Genomic DNA, 12,500 nt, shown 5'->3' on the forward strand with positions numbered 1-12,500 from the left:
ACACACACACACACACACACACACACACACACACACACACACACACACACACACACACACACAGCATGTACACAGTATACGCAAACACACACACACACAACACACACACACGGAACCATATTGGGTGTGTGCGTGCATACTGAGTACATTATGTTTGTATGTGTGTGTATGTGTGTGTGTGCGCATACTGTGTACATTCTGTTTGTATCTGTGTGTGTGTGTGTGTGTGTGTGTGTGTGTGTGTGTGTGTGTGTGTGTGTGTGTGTGTGAGAGTGTGTGTGAGTGGGTGTGTGTGTGTGTGTGTTTGTGTGTGTGCGTGCATACTGAGTACATTCTGTTTGTATGTGTGTGTGTGTGTGTGTGTGTGTGTGTGTGTGTGTGTGTGTGTGCATACTGAGTACATTCTGTTTGTATGTGTGTGTGTGTGTGTGTGTGTGTGTGTGTGTGTGTGTGTGTGTGTGTGTGTGTGTGTGTGTGTGTGTGTGTGTGTGTGTGTGTGTGCAGGTCTGCATGTTTTCAGCTCCGCCTGTCAGTGTGTGATTGATTAACTCTTCTTTATTCCAATGTAAAGTCTCCTCCCACCTATTCAACTCAATGTAAAGTCTCCTCCCACCTCTTCAACTCAATGTAAAGTCTCCTCCCACCTCTTCAACTCAATGTAAAGTCTCCTCCCACCTCTTCAACTCAATGTAAAGTCTCCTCCCACCTCTTCAACTCAATGTAAAGTCTCCTCCCACCTCTTCAACTCAATGTAAAGTCTCCTCCCACCTATTCAACTCAATGTAAAGTCTCCTCCCACCTCTTCAACTCAATGTAAAGTCTCCTCCCACCTATTCAACTCAATGTAAAGTCTCCTCCCACCTCTTCAACTCAATATAAAGTCTCCTCCCACCTCTTCAACTCAATGTAAAGTCTCCTCCCACCTCTTCAACTCAATATAAAGGCCCCTCCCTCCTGTAAGGCCATACAACACAATAAAGGTATTAAGTAACTTTAGAATACAAAAAAATGTGTTCTAATAACACAATAGCATTTTAAGTAGTTTATGTTACTGTATGCTATATGTAAAAATTAAAAATAAAACCCCCCTGCATTTGAAGAGTTCAAAACATTGTATTCATGGTGTGTTCAACTCATTTTATTTTTTCTTTATTTAACTAGGCAAGTCAGTTAAGAACATTTTCAATGACGGCCTAGGAACAGTGGGTTAACTGCCTTTAAAAGGGGCAGGCCAACAGATGTTTACCTTGTCAGCTTGGGGATTCGATCTTTTAACCTTCCGGTTACTAGTCCAATGCTCTAACCACTAGGCTACCTGCCGCCCCATTATTCATTGAGAGTTCAATCCATTTTATTAATGTAGTGCCTTTATTCCAACTATGAAACAGACAGCATGTGTGTTGGAACAGCTTCTATTATAATGACAAAATAAAATAAAGACCCCAACCACCAAGACTCCAACCACCAAGATCCTCAACCACCAAGACCCCAACCACCAAGACCCCAACCACCAAGATCCTCAACCACCAAGACCGCAACCACCAAGATCCTCAACCACCAAGACCCCAACCACCAAGATCCTCAACCACCAAGACTCCAACCACCAAGATCCTCAACCACCAAGACCCCAACCACCAAGACCCCAACCACCAAGATCCTCAACCACCAAGACCGCAACCACCAAGATCTTCAACCACCAAGACCCCAACCACCAAGATCCTCAACCACCAAGACCCCAACCACCAAGATCCTCAACCACCAAGACCCCAACCACCAAGACCCCAACCACCAAGATCCTCAACCACCAAGACCCCAACCACCAAGATCCTCAACCACCAAGACCCCAACCACCAAGATCCTCAACCACCAAGACCCCAACCACCAAGACCCCAACCACCAAGATCCTCAACCACCAAGACCCCAACCACCAAGATCCTCAACCACAAAGACCTCAACCACCAAGACCCCAACCACCAAGATCCTCAACCACCAAGATCCTCAACCACCAAGATCCTCAACCACCAAGACCCCAACCACCAAGATCCTCAACCATCAAGACCCCAACCACCAAGATCCTCAACCACCAAGATCCTCAACCACCAAGATCCTCAACCACCAAGACCCCAACCACCAAGATCCTCAACCACCAAGACCCCAACCACCAAGATCCTCAACCACCAAGACCCCATCCACCAAGACCCCAACCACCAAGATCCTCAACCACCAAGACCCCAACCACCAAGATCCTCAACCACCAAGACCCCAACCACCAAGACCCCAACCACCAAGATCCTCAACCACCAAGACCCCAACCACCAAGATCCTCAACCACCAAGACCCCAACCACCAAGATCCTCAACCACCAAGACCCCAACCACCAAGACCCCAACCACCAAGATCCTCAACCACCAAGACCCCAACCACCAAGATCCTCAACCACAAAGACCTCAACCACCAAGACCCCAACCACCAAGATCCTCAACCACCAAGATCCTCAACCACCAAGATCCTCAACCACCAAGACCCCAACCACCAAGATCCTCAACCACCAAGACCCCAACCACCAAGACCCCAACCACCAAGATCCTCAACCACCAAGACCCCAACCACCAAGATCCTCAACCACCAAGACCCCAACCACCAAGATCCTCAACCACCAAGACCCCAACCACCAAGACCCCAACCACCAAGATCCTCAACCACCAAGACCCCAACCACCAAGATCCTCAACCACAAAGACCTCAACCACCAAGACCCCAACCACCAAGATCCTCAACCACCAAGATCCTCAACCACCAAGATCCTCAACCACCAAGACCCCAACCACCAAGATCCTCAACCATCAAGACCCCAACCACCAAGATCCTCAACCACCAAGATCCTCAACCACCAAGATCCTCAACCACCAAGACCCCAACCACCAAGATCCTCAACCACCAAGACCCCAACCACCAAGATCCTCAACCACCAAGACCCCATCCACCAAGACCCCAACCACCAAGATCCTCAACCACAAAGACCTCAACCACCAAGACCCCAACCACCAAGATCCTCAACCACCAAGATCCTCAACCACCAAGATCCTCAACCACCAAGACCCCAACCACCAAGATCCTCAACCATCAAGACCCCAACCACCAAGATCCTCAACCACCAAGATCCTCAACCACCAAGATGCTCAACCACCAAGACCCCAACCACCAAGCCACACTGTCAGCAAGACAGTTATTGTCTGGCTGACAAGGTCTGCGTCTTCACACAATGGCACAAGTTGGATTTCATTTAGCTGTTATTCCTTGTCCTAACAGTCGAACACATCACTTGCTCGCATCACTTCCCACAAACAAGTCGCTTGCAGGTGTCACAGGTGTCTTGGGGTTCTGTTCTTTGGGCATCTGGCCACCTGGAACTGTCTCCTCCCTGGGAACTGTGTGCAATTTAGCTCCCGCAGCAGCAGCTGGCGTGGAATCTTTTCTGCTGCCTTGGTCCTTATACGTCTGTCATGTAGCCTGTTGTGACTCATGACGGAGTATCTCCTAGGCATGGTGTCGTTCATGCACGTTGTGCGTTGATAGCAGGGAGCTCAGCTCCAAAAAAAGCAAGTCCTGCAGGCTCTAGTTTTATCTTATCTTGATTATTGTCCAGTCATATGGTCAAGAGTTGCAAAGAAGGACCTAGTTATTAAGCTGTAGCCGGCCCCAGAACAGCGCGGCACGTCTTGCTCTTCATTGTAATCAGAGGGCTGATATAAATACTATGCTAGTCTCTCTTGGCTAAGAGTTGAGGAGAGATTGCCTGCACCTCTCCCCTATTTGACCACTTCTTGTTTTTTTTTATAAGAAACATAAATGTATTGAAAATTCAAAATCTTTTTCATAGTCAACTTACACACAGCACTGACACACACACTCGCCCCACCTGACATGTCACCAGGGGTCTTTCTACAGTCCCCAAATCCAGAACAAATTCAAGAAAGCATACAGTATATTGCAGGGAACTAGGTTCCATCTCATATTGCACAAGTGAACAGCTAACCTGGTTTCAGAAAACAGATGAAGCAGCACCTCACGGCACAACGCCTCTCCCCTATTTGACCCAGATAGTTTGTGTGTGTATTGGTATTGATATGTAGGCTACGTGTGCCTTTTTAAATATATATATTTTTATTAATGTAGTTTTGTCCTCGGGCTATTCTTGCCTATTAATATGTTTCATACGTTTTTCAATTAAAAACTCAACAAAAAAAAGACCAAATAGCAGTCAAGTCAAGCATGTTGTAGAACACAGCAACAGACCAACGACGGGAGCCTCCTTACAGCCGTCTGATCCATTGTCTGCTTCCCCTCTCTCTCCACAGCTCACCCATTCTCCCCATGCATCCCCATCATACTGTATTTCATCTGTTGTTAAATGTGTGAAATTAGTTTCAGTGTAGTTTCCAGGCAATTAACAGGGTGAATAACTATAGATGTAGGATCTTAATTTGATCACCCTGTTGCAGGACATTTTTTAAAGTGTAGTCTATTTTAGGTTTAAAAAAGCTTCTGAAGTTTGTAATTTCCACTTAGAACTTAATTTTTACCGTACGAAAAAATGTATAAACCCCTTCAAAAATGTCCATTAATTATAATCCACATAAATAATTCACATTTCCTGTTGCTGCAGGATACATTTTCATGCTGTAAAAAACTGGCTCAAATTAAGATCCTACATCTGTACTGTCAGGAGAAGGAGGGGCCAAAACTGTCCCCCTAAAAGTGGTTTATAACTCCAATTGTGTTTGTGATAGTGATTCTAACAATGCCAGTGTGTTATATAGACTGATTTAGTGAAAGTCAAGGATGGAGGGGGGCATAACTTTGAAATGGCAGTGTAATAAATCAGTTAAATTGATGAGCAGTCCAAATGACTGCCTCAGAGGATGTAGTGTTGTCCAAATGACTGCCTCAGCGGTTGTAGTGTTGACCAGGGCCATAGGGAATAGGGTAGCGTATAGCCTACGCCTGACACACACACACACACACACACACACACACACACAATAGGGTAGCGTATAGCCTACGCCTGACATGAAATTGGACTGCCGTGTTGGCTAATGACGCTAATGTGTGTTGTGCCTCGACGTTTGCAGTAATTCTTTACTTTGTCTCACTTTAAACCCATCTCATCATCTCACCATCTCATCATCTCACCATCTCACCATCTCATCATCTCATCATCTCACCATCTCAGCATCTCATCATCTCACCATCTCACCATCTCACCATCTCAGCATCTCACCATCTCACCATCTCAGCATCTCACCATCTCATCATCTCACCATCTCACCATCTCATCATCTCATCATCTCACCATCTCAGCATCTCAACATCTCACCATCTCATCATCTCACCATCTCACCATCTCATCATCTCACCATCTCACCATCTCATCATCTCACCATCTCACCATCTCAGCATCGGCGGCCATATTGCATTATGAAAATCGATGCTTATGTTTTTGGGGGTGGGGGATAAAAAGAGTTAAAGCTGAGGAGAAGAATGTTATGAATGTAGAGTATGTGTTCATTCATTACTAGTGTGGAGTTAGAAGGAACAATATCAATTGTGAATGATTCTCTTCTGTCTTTGGTAACAGGTGATTGTGAGTTTGACAAGCCGTTCGCAGCCTGCGGGTACAGCCAGGGGAGAGAGGACGATCTAGATTGGGAACAGGCCAACACCAGAGAGAAGCCCACAGCAGACCCCTGGATGCCAACAGGTAAGCCTGGTCATACTACCGTACAGTAAAAACACATTGTTTGTTGATATGCTCAAAGGTAAGACAACTAGCTGACACGGTTGTTTACAAACCCAAAACCCAATCCAAAACACAATCCAAAACCCCCCAAAAAAGGAAGTGGAAATGCTGTCACCATGGCTACACATTCAGACTAGTGGGGTAGGAAGTGGGACTGCTGTCACCATGGTTACACATTCAGACTAGTGGGGTAGGAAGTGGGAATGCTGTCACCATGGTTACACATTCAGACTAGTGGGGTAGGAAGTGGAAATGCTGTCACCATGGCTACACATTCAGACTAGTGGGGTAGGAGTGGAAATGCTGTCACCATGGTTACACATTCAGACAAGTGGGGTAGGAAGTGGCAATGCTGTCACCATGGCTAGACATTCAGACTAGTGGGGTAGGAAGTGGAAATGCTGTCACCATGGCTACACATTCAGACTAGTGGGGTAGGAAGTGGAAATGCTGTCACCATGGTTACACATTCAGACAAGTGGGGTAGGAAGTGGACATGCTGTCACCATGGTTACACATTCAGACAAGTGGGGTAGGAAGTGGAAATGCTGTCACCATGGCTACACATTGAGACTAGTGGGGTAGGAAGTGGGAATGCTGTCACCATGGTTACACATTCAGACTAGTGGGGTAGGAAGTGGAAATGTTGTCACCATGGTTACACATTCAGACTAGTGGGGTAGGAAGTGGAAATGATGTCACCATGGTTACACATTCAGACTAGTGGGGTAGGAAGTGGGACTGCTGTCACCATGGTTACACATTCAGACTAGTGGGGTAGGAAGTGGAAATGCTGTCACCATGGCTACACATTCAGACTAGTGGGGTAGGAGTGGAAATGCTGTCACCGTGGCTACACATTCAGACTAGTGGGGTAGGAGTGGAAATGCTGTCACCATGGTTACACATTCAGACAAGTGGGGTAGGAAGTGGCAATGCTGTCACCATGGCTACACATTCAGACAAGTGGGGTAGGAAGTGGAAATGTTGTCACCATGGTTACACATTCAGACTAGTGGAGTGGGACCTTTTAAAGGAGATACTTTATATCTCTGCCATTTACAAACATTGACATTGGTCCGTACAATGCAATAAGAGAAAATACCCCATATACCCCATATACCTCAGATACCCCATATACCCCATATACCCCATATACCTCAGATACCCATATACCTCAATACCCCATATACCTCAATACCCCATATACCCCATATACCTCAGATACCCATATACCCCATATACCCCATATACCTCAGATACCCCATATACCCCATATACCTCAGATACCCATATACCTCAATACCCCATATACCTCAATACCCCATATACCCCATATACCCCATATACCCCATATACCTCAGATACCCCATATACCTCAATACCCCATATACCCCATATACCCCATATACCCCATATACCTCATATACCTCAGATACCTCAGATACCCATATACCTCAGATACCCATATACCTCATATACCTCAGATACCTCAGATACCCAGATACCCAGATACCCATATACCCCATATACCCCATATACCTCAGATACCCCCATATACCCCATATACCTCAGATACCCCATATACCTCAATACCCCATATACCCCATATACCTCATATACCTCAGATACCCATATACCTCAGATACCCATATACCTCATATACCCTATATACCCCATATACCCCATATACCTCAGATACCCCATATACCCCATATACCCCATATACCTCAGATACCCATATACCCCATATACCCCATATACCTCAGATACCCATATACCCCATATACCTCAGATACCCATATACCTCAATATGTACCCTATATACCTCAGATACCCATATACCCCATATACCCTATATACCTCAGATACCCCATATACCCAGATACCCCATATACCTCAGATACCCCATATACCTCAATACCCCATATACCCCATATACCTCAGATACCCATATACCCCATATACCCCATATACCCCATATACCTCATATACCTCAGATACCCATATACCTCAGATACCCCATATACCCTATATACCCCATATACCCATATACCTCAGATACCCCATATACCCCATATACCCTATATACCCCATATACCCCATATACCTCAATACCCATATACCCCATATACCTCAGATACCCATATACCCCAGATACCCCATATACCTCAATACCCCATATACCCCATATACCTCAATACCCCATATACCTCATATACCCCATATACCTCAGATACCCATATACCCCATATACCCCATATACCTCAGATACCCCATATACCCCATATACCTCAGATACCCATATACCTCAATACCCCATATAACTCAATACCCCATATACCCCATATACCCCATATACCCCAGATACCCCATATACCTCAATACCCCATATACCCCATATACCCCATATACCCCATATACCTCATATACCTCAGATACCTCAGATACCCATATACCTCAGATACCCATATACCTCATATACCTCAGATACCTCAGATACCCATATACCTCAGATACCCATATACCCCATATACCCCATATACCTCAGATACCCATATACCCCATATACCTCAGATACCCCATATACCTCAATACCCCATATACCCCATATACCTCAGATACCCATATACCCCATATACCCCATATACCCCATATACCTCATATACCTCAGATACCCATATACCTCAGATACCCCATATACCCTATATACCCCATATACCCATATACCTCAGATACCCCATATACCCCATATACCCTATATACCCCATATACCCCATATACCTCAGATACCCATATACCCCATATACCTCAGATACCCATATACCCCAGATACCCCATATACCTCAATACCCCATATACCCCCATATACCTCAATACCCCATATACCTCATATACCCCATATACCTCAGATACCCATATACCCCATATACCCCATATACCTCAGATACCCCATATACCCCATATACCTCAGATACCCATATACCTCAATACCCCATATAACTCAATACCCCATATACCCCATATACCCCATATACCCCATATACCTCAGATACCCCATATACCTCAATACCCCATATACCCCATATACCCCATATACCCCATATACCTCATATACCTCAGATACCTCAGATACCCATATACCTCAGATACCCATATACCTCATATACCTCAGATACCTCAGATACCCATATACCTCAGATACCCATATACCCCATATACCCCATATACCTCAGATACCCATATACCCCATATACCTCAGATACCCCATATACCTCAATACCCCATATACCCCATATACCTCATATACCTCAGATACCCATATACCTCAGATACCCATATACCTCATATACCCTATATACCCCATATACCCCATATACCTCAGATACCCCATATACCCCATATACCCCATATACCTCAGATACCCATATACCCCATATACCCCATATACCTCAGATACCCATATACCCCATATACCTCAGATACCCCATATACCTCAATACCCCATGTACCCTATATACCTCAGATACCCATATACCCCATATACCCTATATACCTCAGATACCCATATACCCCAGATACCCCATATACCTCAGATACCCCATATACCTCAATACCCCATATACCCCATATACCTCAGATACCCATATACCCCATATACCCCATATACCCCATATACCTCATATACCTCAGATACCCATATACCTCAGATACCCCATATACCCTATATACCCCATATACCCATATACCTCAGATACCCCATATACCCCATATACCCTATATACCCCATATACCCCATATACCTCAGATACCCATATACCCCATATACCTCAGATACCCATATACCCCAGATACCCCATATACCTCAATACCCCATATACCCCATATACCTCAATACCCCATATACCTCATATACCCCATATACCTCAGATACCCATATACCCCATACCCCATATACCTCAGATACCCCATATACCCCATATACCTCAGATACCCATATACCTCAATACCCCATATAACTCAATACCCCATATACCCCATATACCCCATATACCCCATATACCTCAGATACCCCATATACCTCAATACCCCATATACCCCATATACCCCATATACCTCATATACCTCAGATACCTCAGATACCCATATACCTCAGATACCCATATACCCCATATACCCCATATATCTCAGATACCCATATACCCCATATACCCCATATACCTCAGATACCCCATATACCTCAATACCCCATATACCCCATATACCTCAGATACCCATATACCCCATATACCCCATATACCTCAGATACCCCATATACCCCATATACCTCAGATACCCATATACCTCAATACCCCATATAACTCAATACCCCATATACCCCATATACCCCATATACCCCATATACCTCAGATACCCCATATACCTCAATACCCCATATACCCCATATACCTCATATACCTCAGATACCTCAGATACCCATATACCTCAGATACCCATATACCCCATATACCCCATATACCCCATATATCTCAGATACCCATATACCCCATATACCCCATATACCTCAGATACCCCATATACCTCAATACCCCATATACCCCATATACCTCATATACCTCAGATACCCATATACCTCAGATACCCATATACCTCATATACCCTATATACCCCATATACCCCATATACCTCAGATACCCCATATACCCCATATACCTTAGATACCCATATACCCCATATACCCCATATACCTCAGATACCCATATACCCCATATACCCCATATACCTCAGATACCCCATATACCTCAATACCCCATGTACCCTATATACCTCAGATACCCATATACCCCATATACCCTATAGACCTCAGATACCCATATACCCCAGATACCCCATATACCTCAGATACCCCATATACCTCAATACCCCATATACCCCATATACCTCAGATACCCATATACCCCATATTCCCCATATACCCCATATACCTCATATACCTCAGATACCCATATACCTCAGATACCCATATACCTCAGATACCCCATATACCCTATATACCCCATATACCCATATACCTCAGATACCCCATATACCCCATATACCCTATATACCCCATATACCCCATATACCTCAGATACCCATATACCCCATATACCCCATATACCTCAGATACCCATATACCCCAGATACCCCATATACCTCAATACCCCATATACCCCATATACCTCAATACCCCATATACCTCAGATACCCCATATACCCCATATACCTCAGATACCCATATACCCCATATACCTCAGATACCCCATATACCTCAGATACCCATATACCCCATATACCTCAGATACCCATATACCCCATATACCTCAGATACCCATATACCCCATATACCTCAGATACCCATATACCCCATATACCTCAGATACCCCATATACCCTATATACCTCAGATACCCATATACCCCATATACCTCAGATACCCATATACCCCATATACCCCATATTCCCATATACCCCATATATCAAATCAAATCAAATCAAATTTATTTATATAGCCCTTCGTACATCAGCTGATATCTCAAAGTGCTGTACAGAAACCCAGCCTAAAACCCCAAACAGCAAACAATGCAGGTGTAAAAGCACGGTGGCTAGGAAAAACTCCCTAGAAAGGCCAAAACCTAGGAAGAAACCTAGAGAGGAACCAGGCTATGTGGGGTGGCCAGTCCTCTTCTGGCTGTGCCGGGTAGAGATTATAACAGAACATGACCAAGATGTTAAAATGTTCATAAATGACCAGCATGGTCGAATAATAATAAGGCAGAACAGTTGAAACTGGAGCAGCAGCACAGTCAGGTGGACTGGGGACAGCAAGGAGTCATCATGTCAGGTAGTCCTGGGGCACGGTCCTAGGGCTCAGGTCCTGCGAGAGAGAGAGAAAGAAAGAGAGAATTAGAGAGAGCATATGTGGGGTGGCCAGTCCTCTTCTGGCTATGCCGGGTGGAGATTATAACAGAACGTGGCCAAGATGTTCAAATGTTCATAAATGACCAGCATGGTTGAATAATAGTAAGGCAGAACAGTTGAAACTGGAGCAGCAGCATGGCCAGGTGGACTGGGGACAGCAAGGAGTCATCATGTCAGGTAGTCCTGGGACATGGTCCTAGGGCCCAGGCCAGTTGAAACTGGAGCAGCAGCATGGCCAGGTGGACTGGGGACAGCAAGGAGTCATCATGTCAGGTAGTCCTGGGGCATGGTCCTAGGGCTCAGGTCCTCCGAGAGAGAGAAAGAAAGAGAGAAGGAGAGAATTAGAGAACGCACACTTAGATTCACACAGGACACCGAATAGGACAGGAGAAGTACTCCAGATATAACAAACTGACCCTAGCCCCCGACACATAAACTAATGCAGCATAAATACTGGAGGCTGAGACAGGAGGGGTCAGGAGACACTGTGGCCCCATCCGAGGACACCCCCGGACAGGGCCAAACAGGAAGGATATAACCCCACCCACTTTGCCAAAGCACAGCCCCCACACCACTAGAGGGATATCTTCAACCACCAACTTACCATCCTGAGACAAGGCCGAGTATAGCCCACAAAGATCTCCGCCACGGCACAACCCAAGGGGGGCGCCAACCCAGACAGGCCGACCACAACAGTGAATCAACCCACCCAGGTGACGCACCCCCCAGGGACGGCATGAG

General features: G+C 45.3%; 1 protein-coding gene across 1 annotated transcript in view; it reads left to right on the forward strand.

Moving 5' to 3' along the window:
- The window catches only part of LOC135565728 (receptor-type tyrosine-protein phosphatase mu), a gene marked incomplete at its 3' end in the record, with an annotated part of 232,236 nt that overhangs the window by 151,869 nt on the left and 67,867 nt on the right, over positions 1–12,500 (forward strand). Inside the window, exon 2 of the mRNA XM_065013640.1 lies at positions 5,638–5,760. Within this exon, the coding sequence (XP_064869712.1) occupies positions 5,638–5,760 (123 nt within the window). The remainder of the gene's footprint in view (positions 1–5,637; positions 5,761–12,500) is intronic.

This window comes from Oncorhynchus nerka, linkage group LG9b (genome assembly GCF_034236695.1).
Source record: "Oncorhynchus nerka isolate Pitt River linkage group LG9b, Oner_Uvic_2.0, whole genome shotgun sequence".
In the NCBI taxonomy this organism is placed as follows: Eukaryota; Metazoa; Chordata; class Actinopteri; order Salmoniformes; family Salmonidae; genus Oncorhynchus; species Oncorhynchus nerka.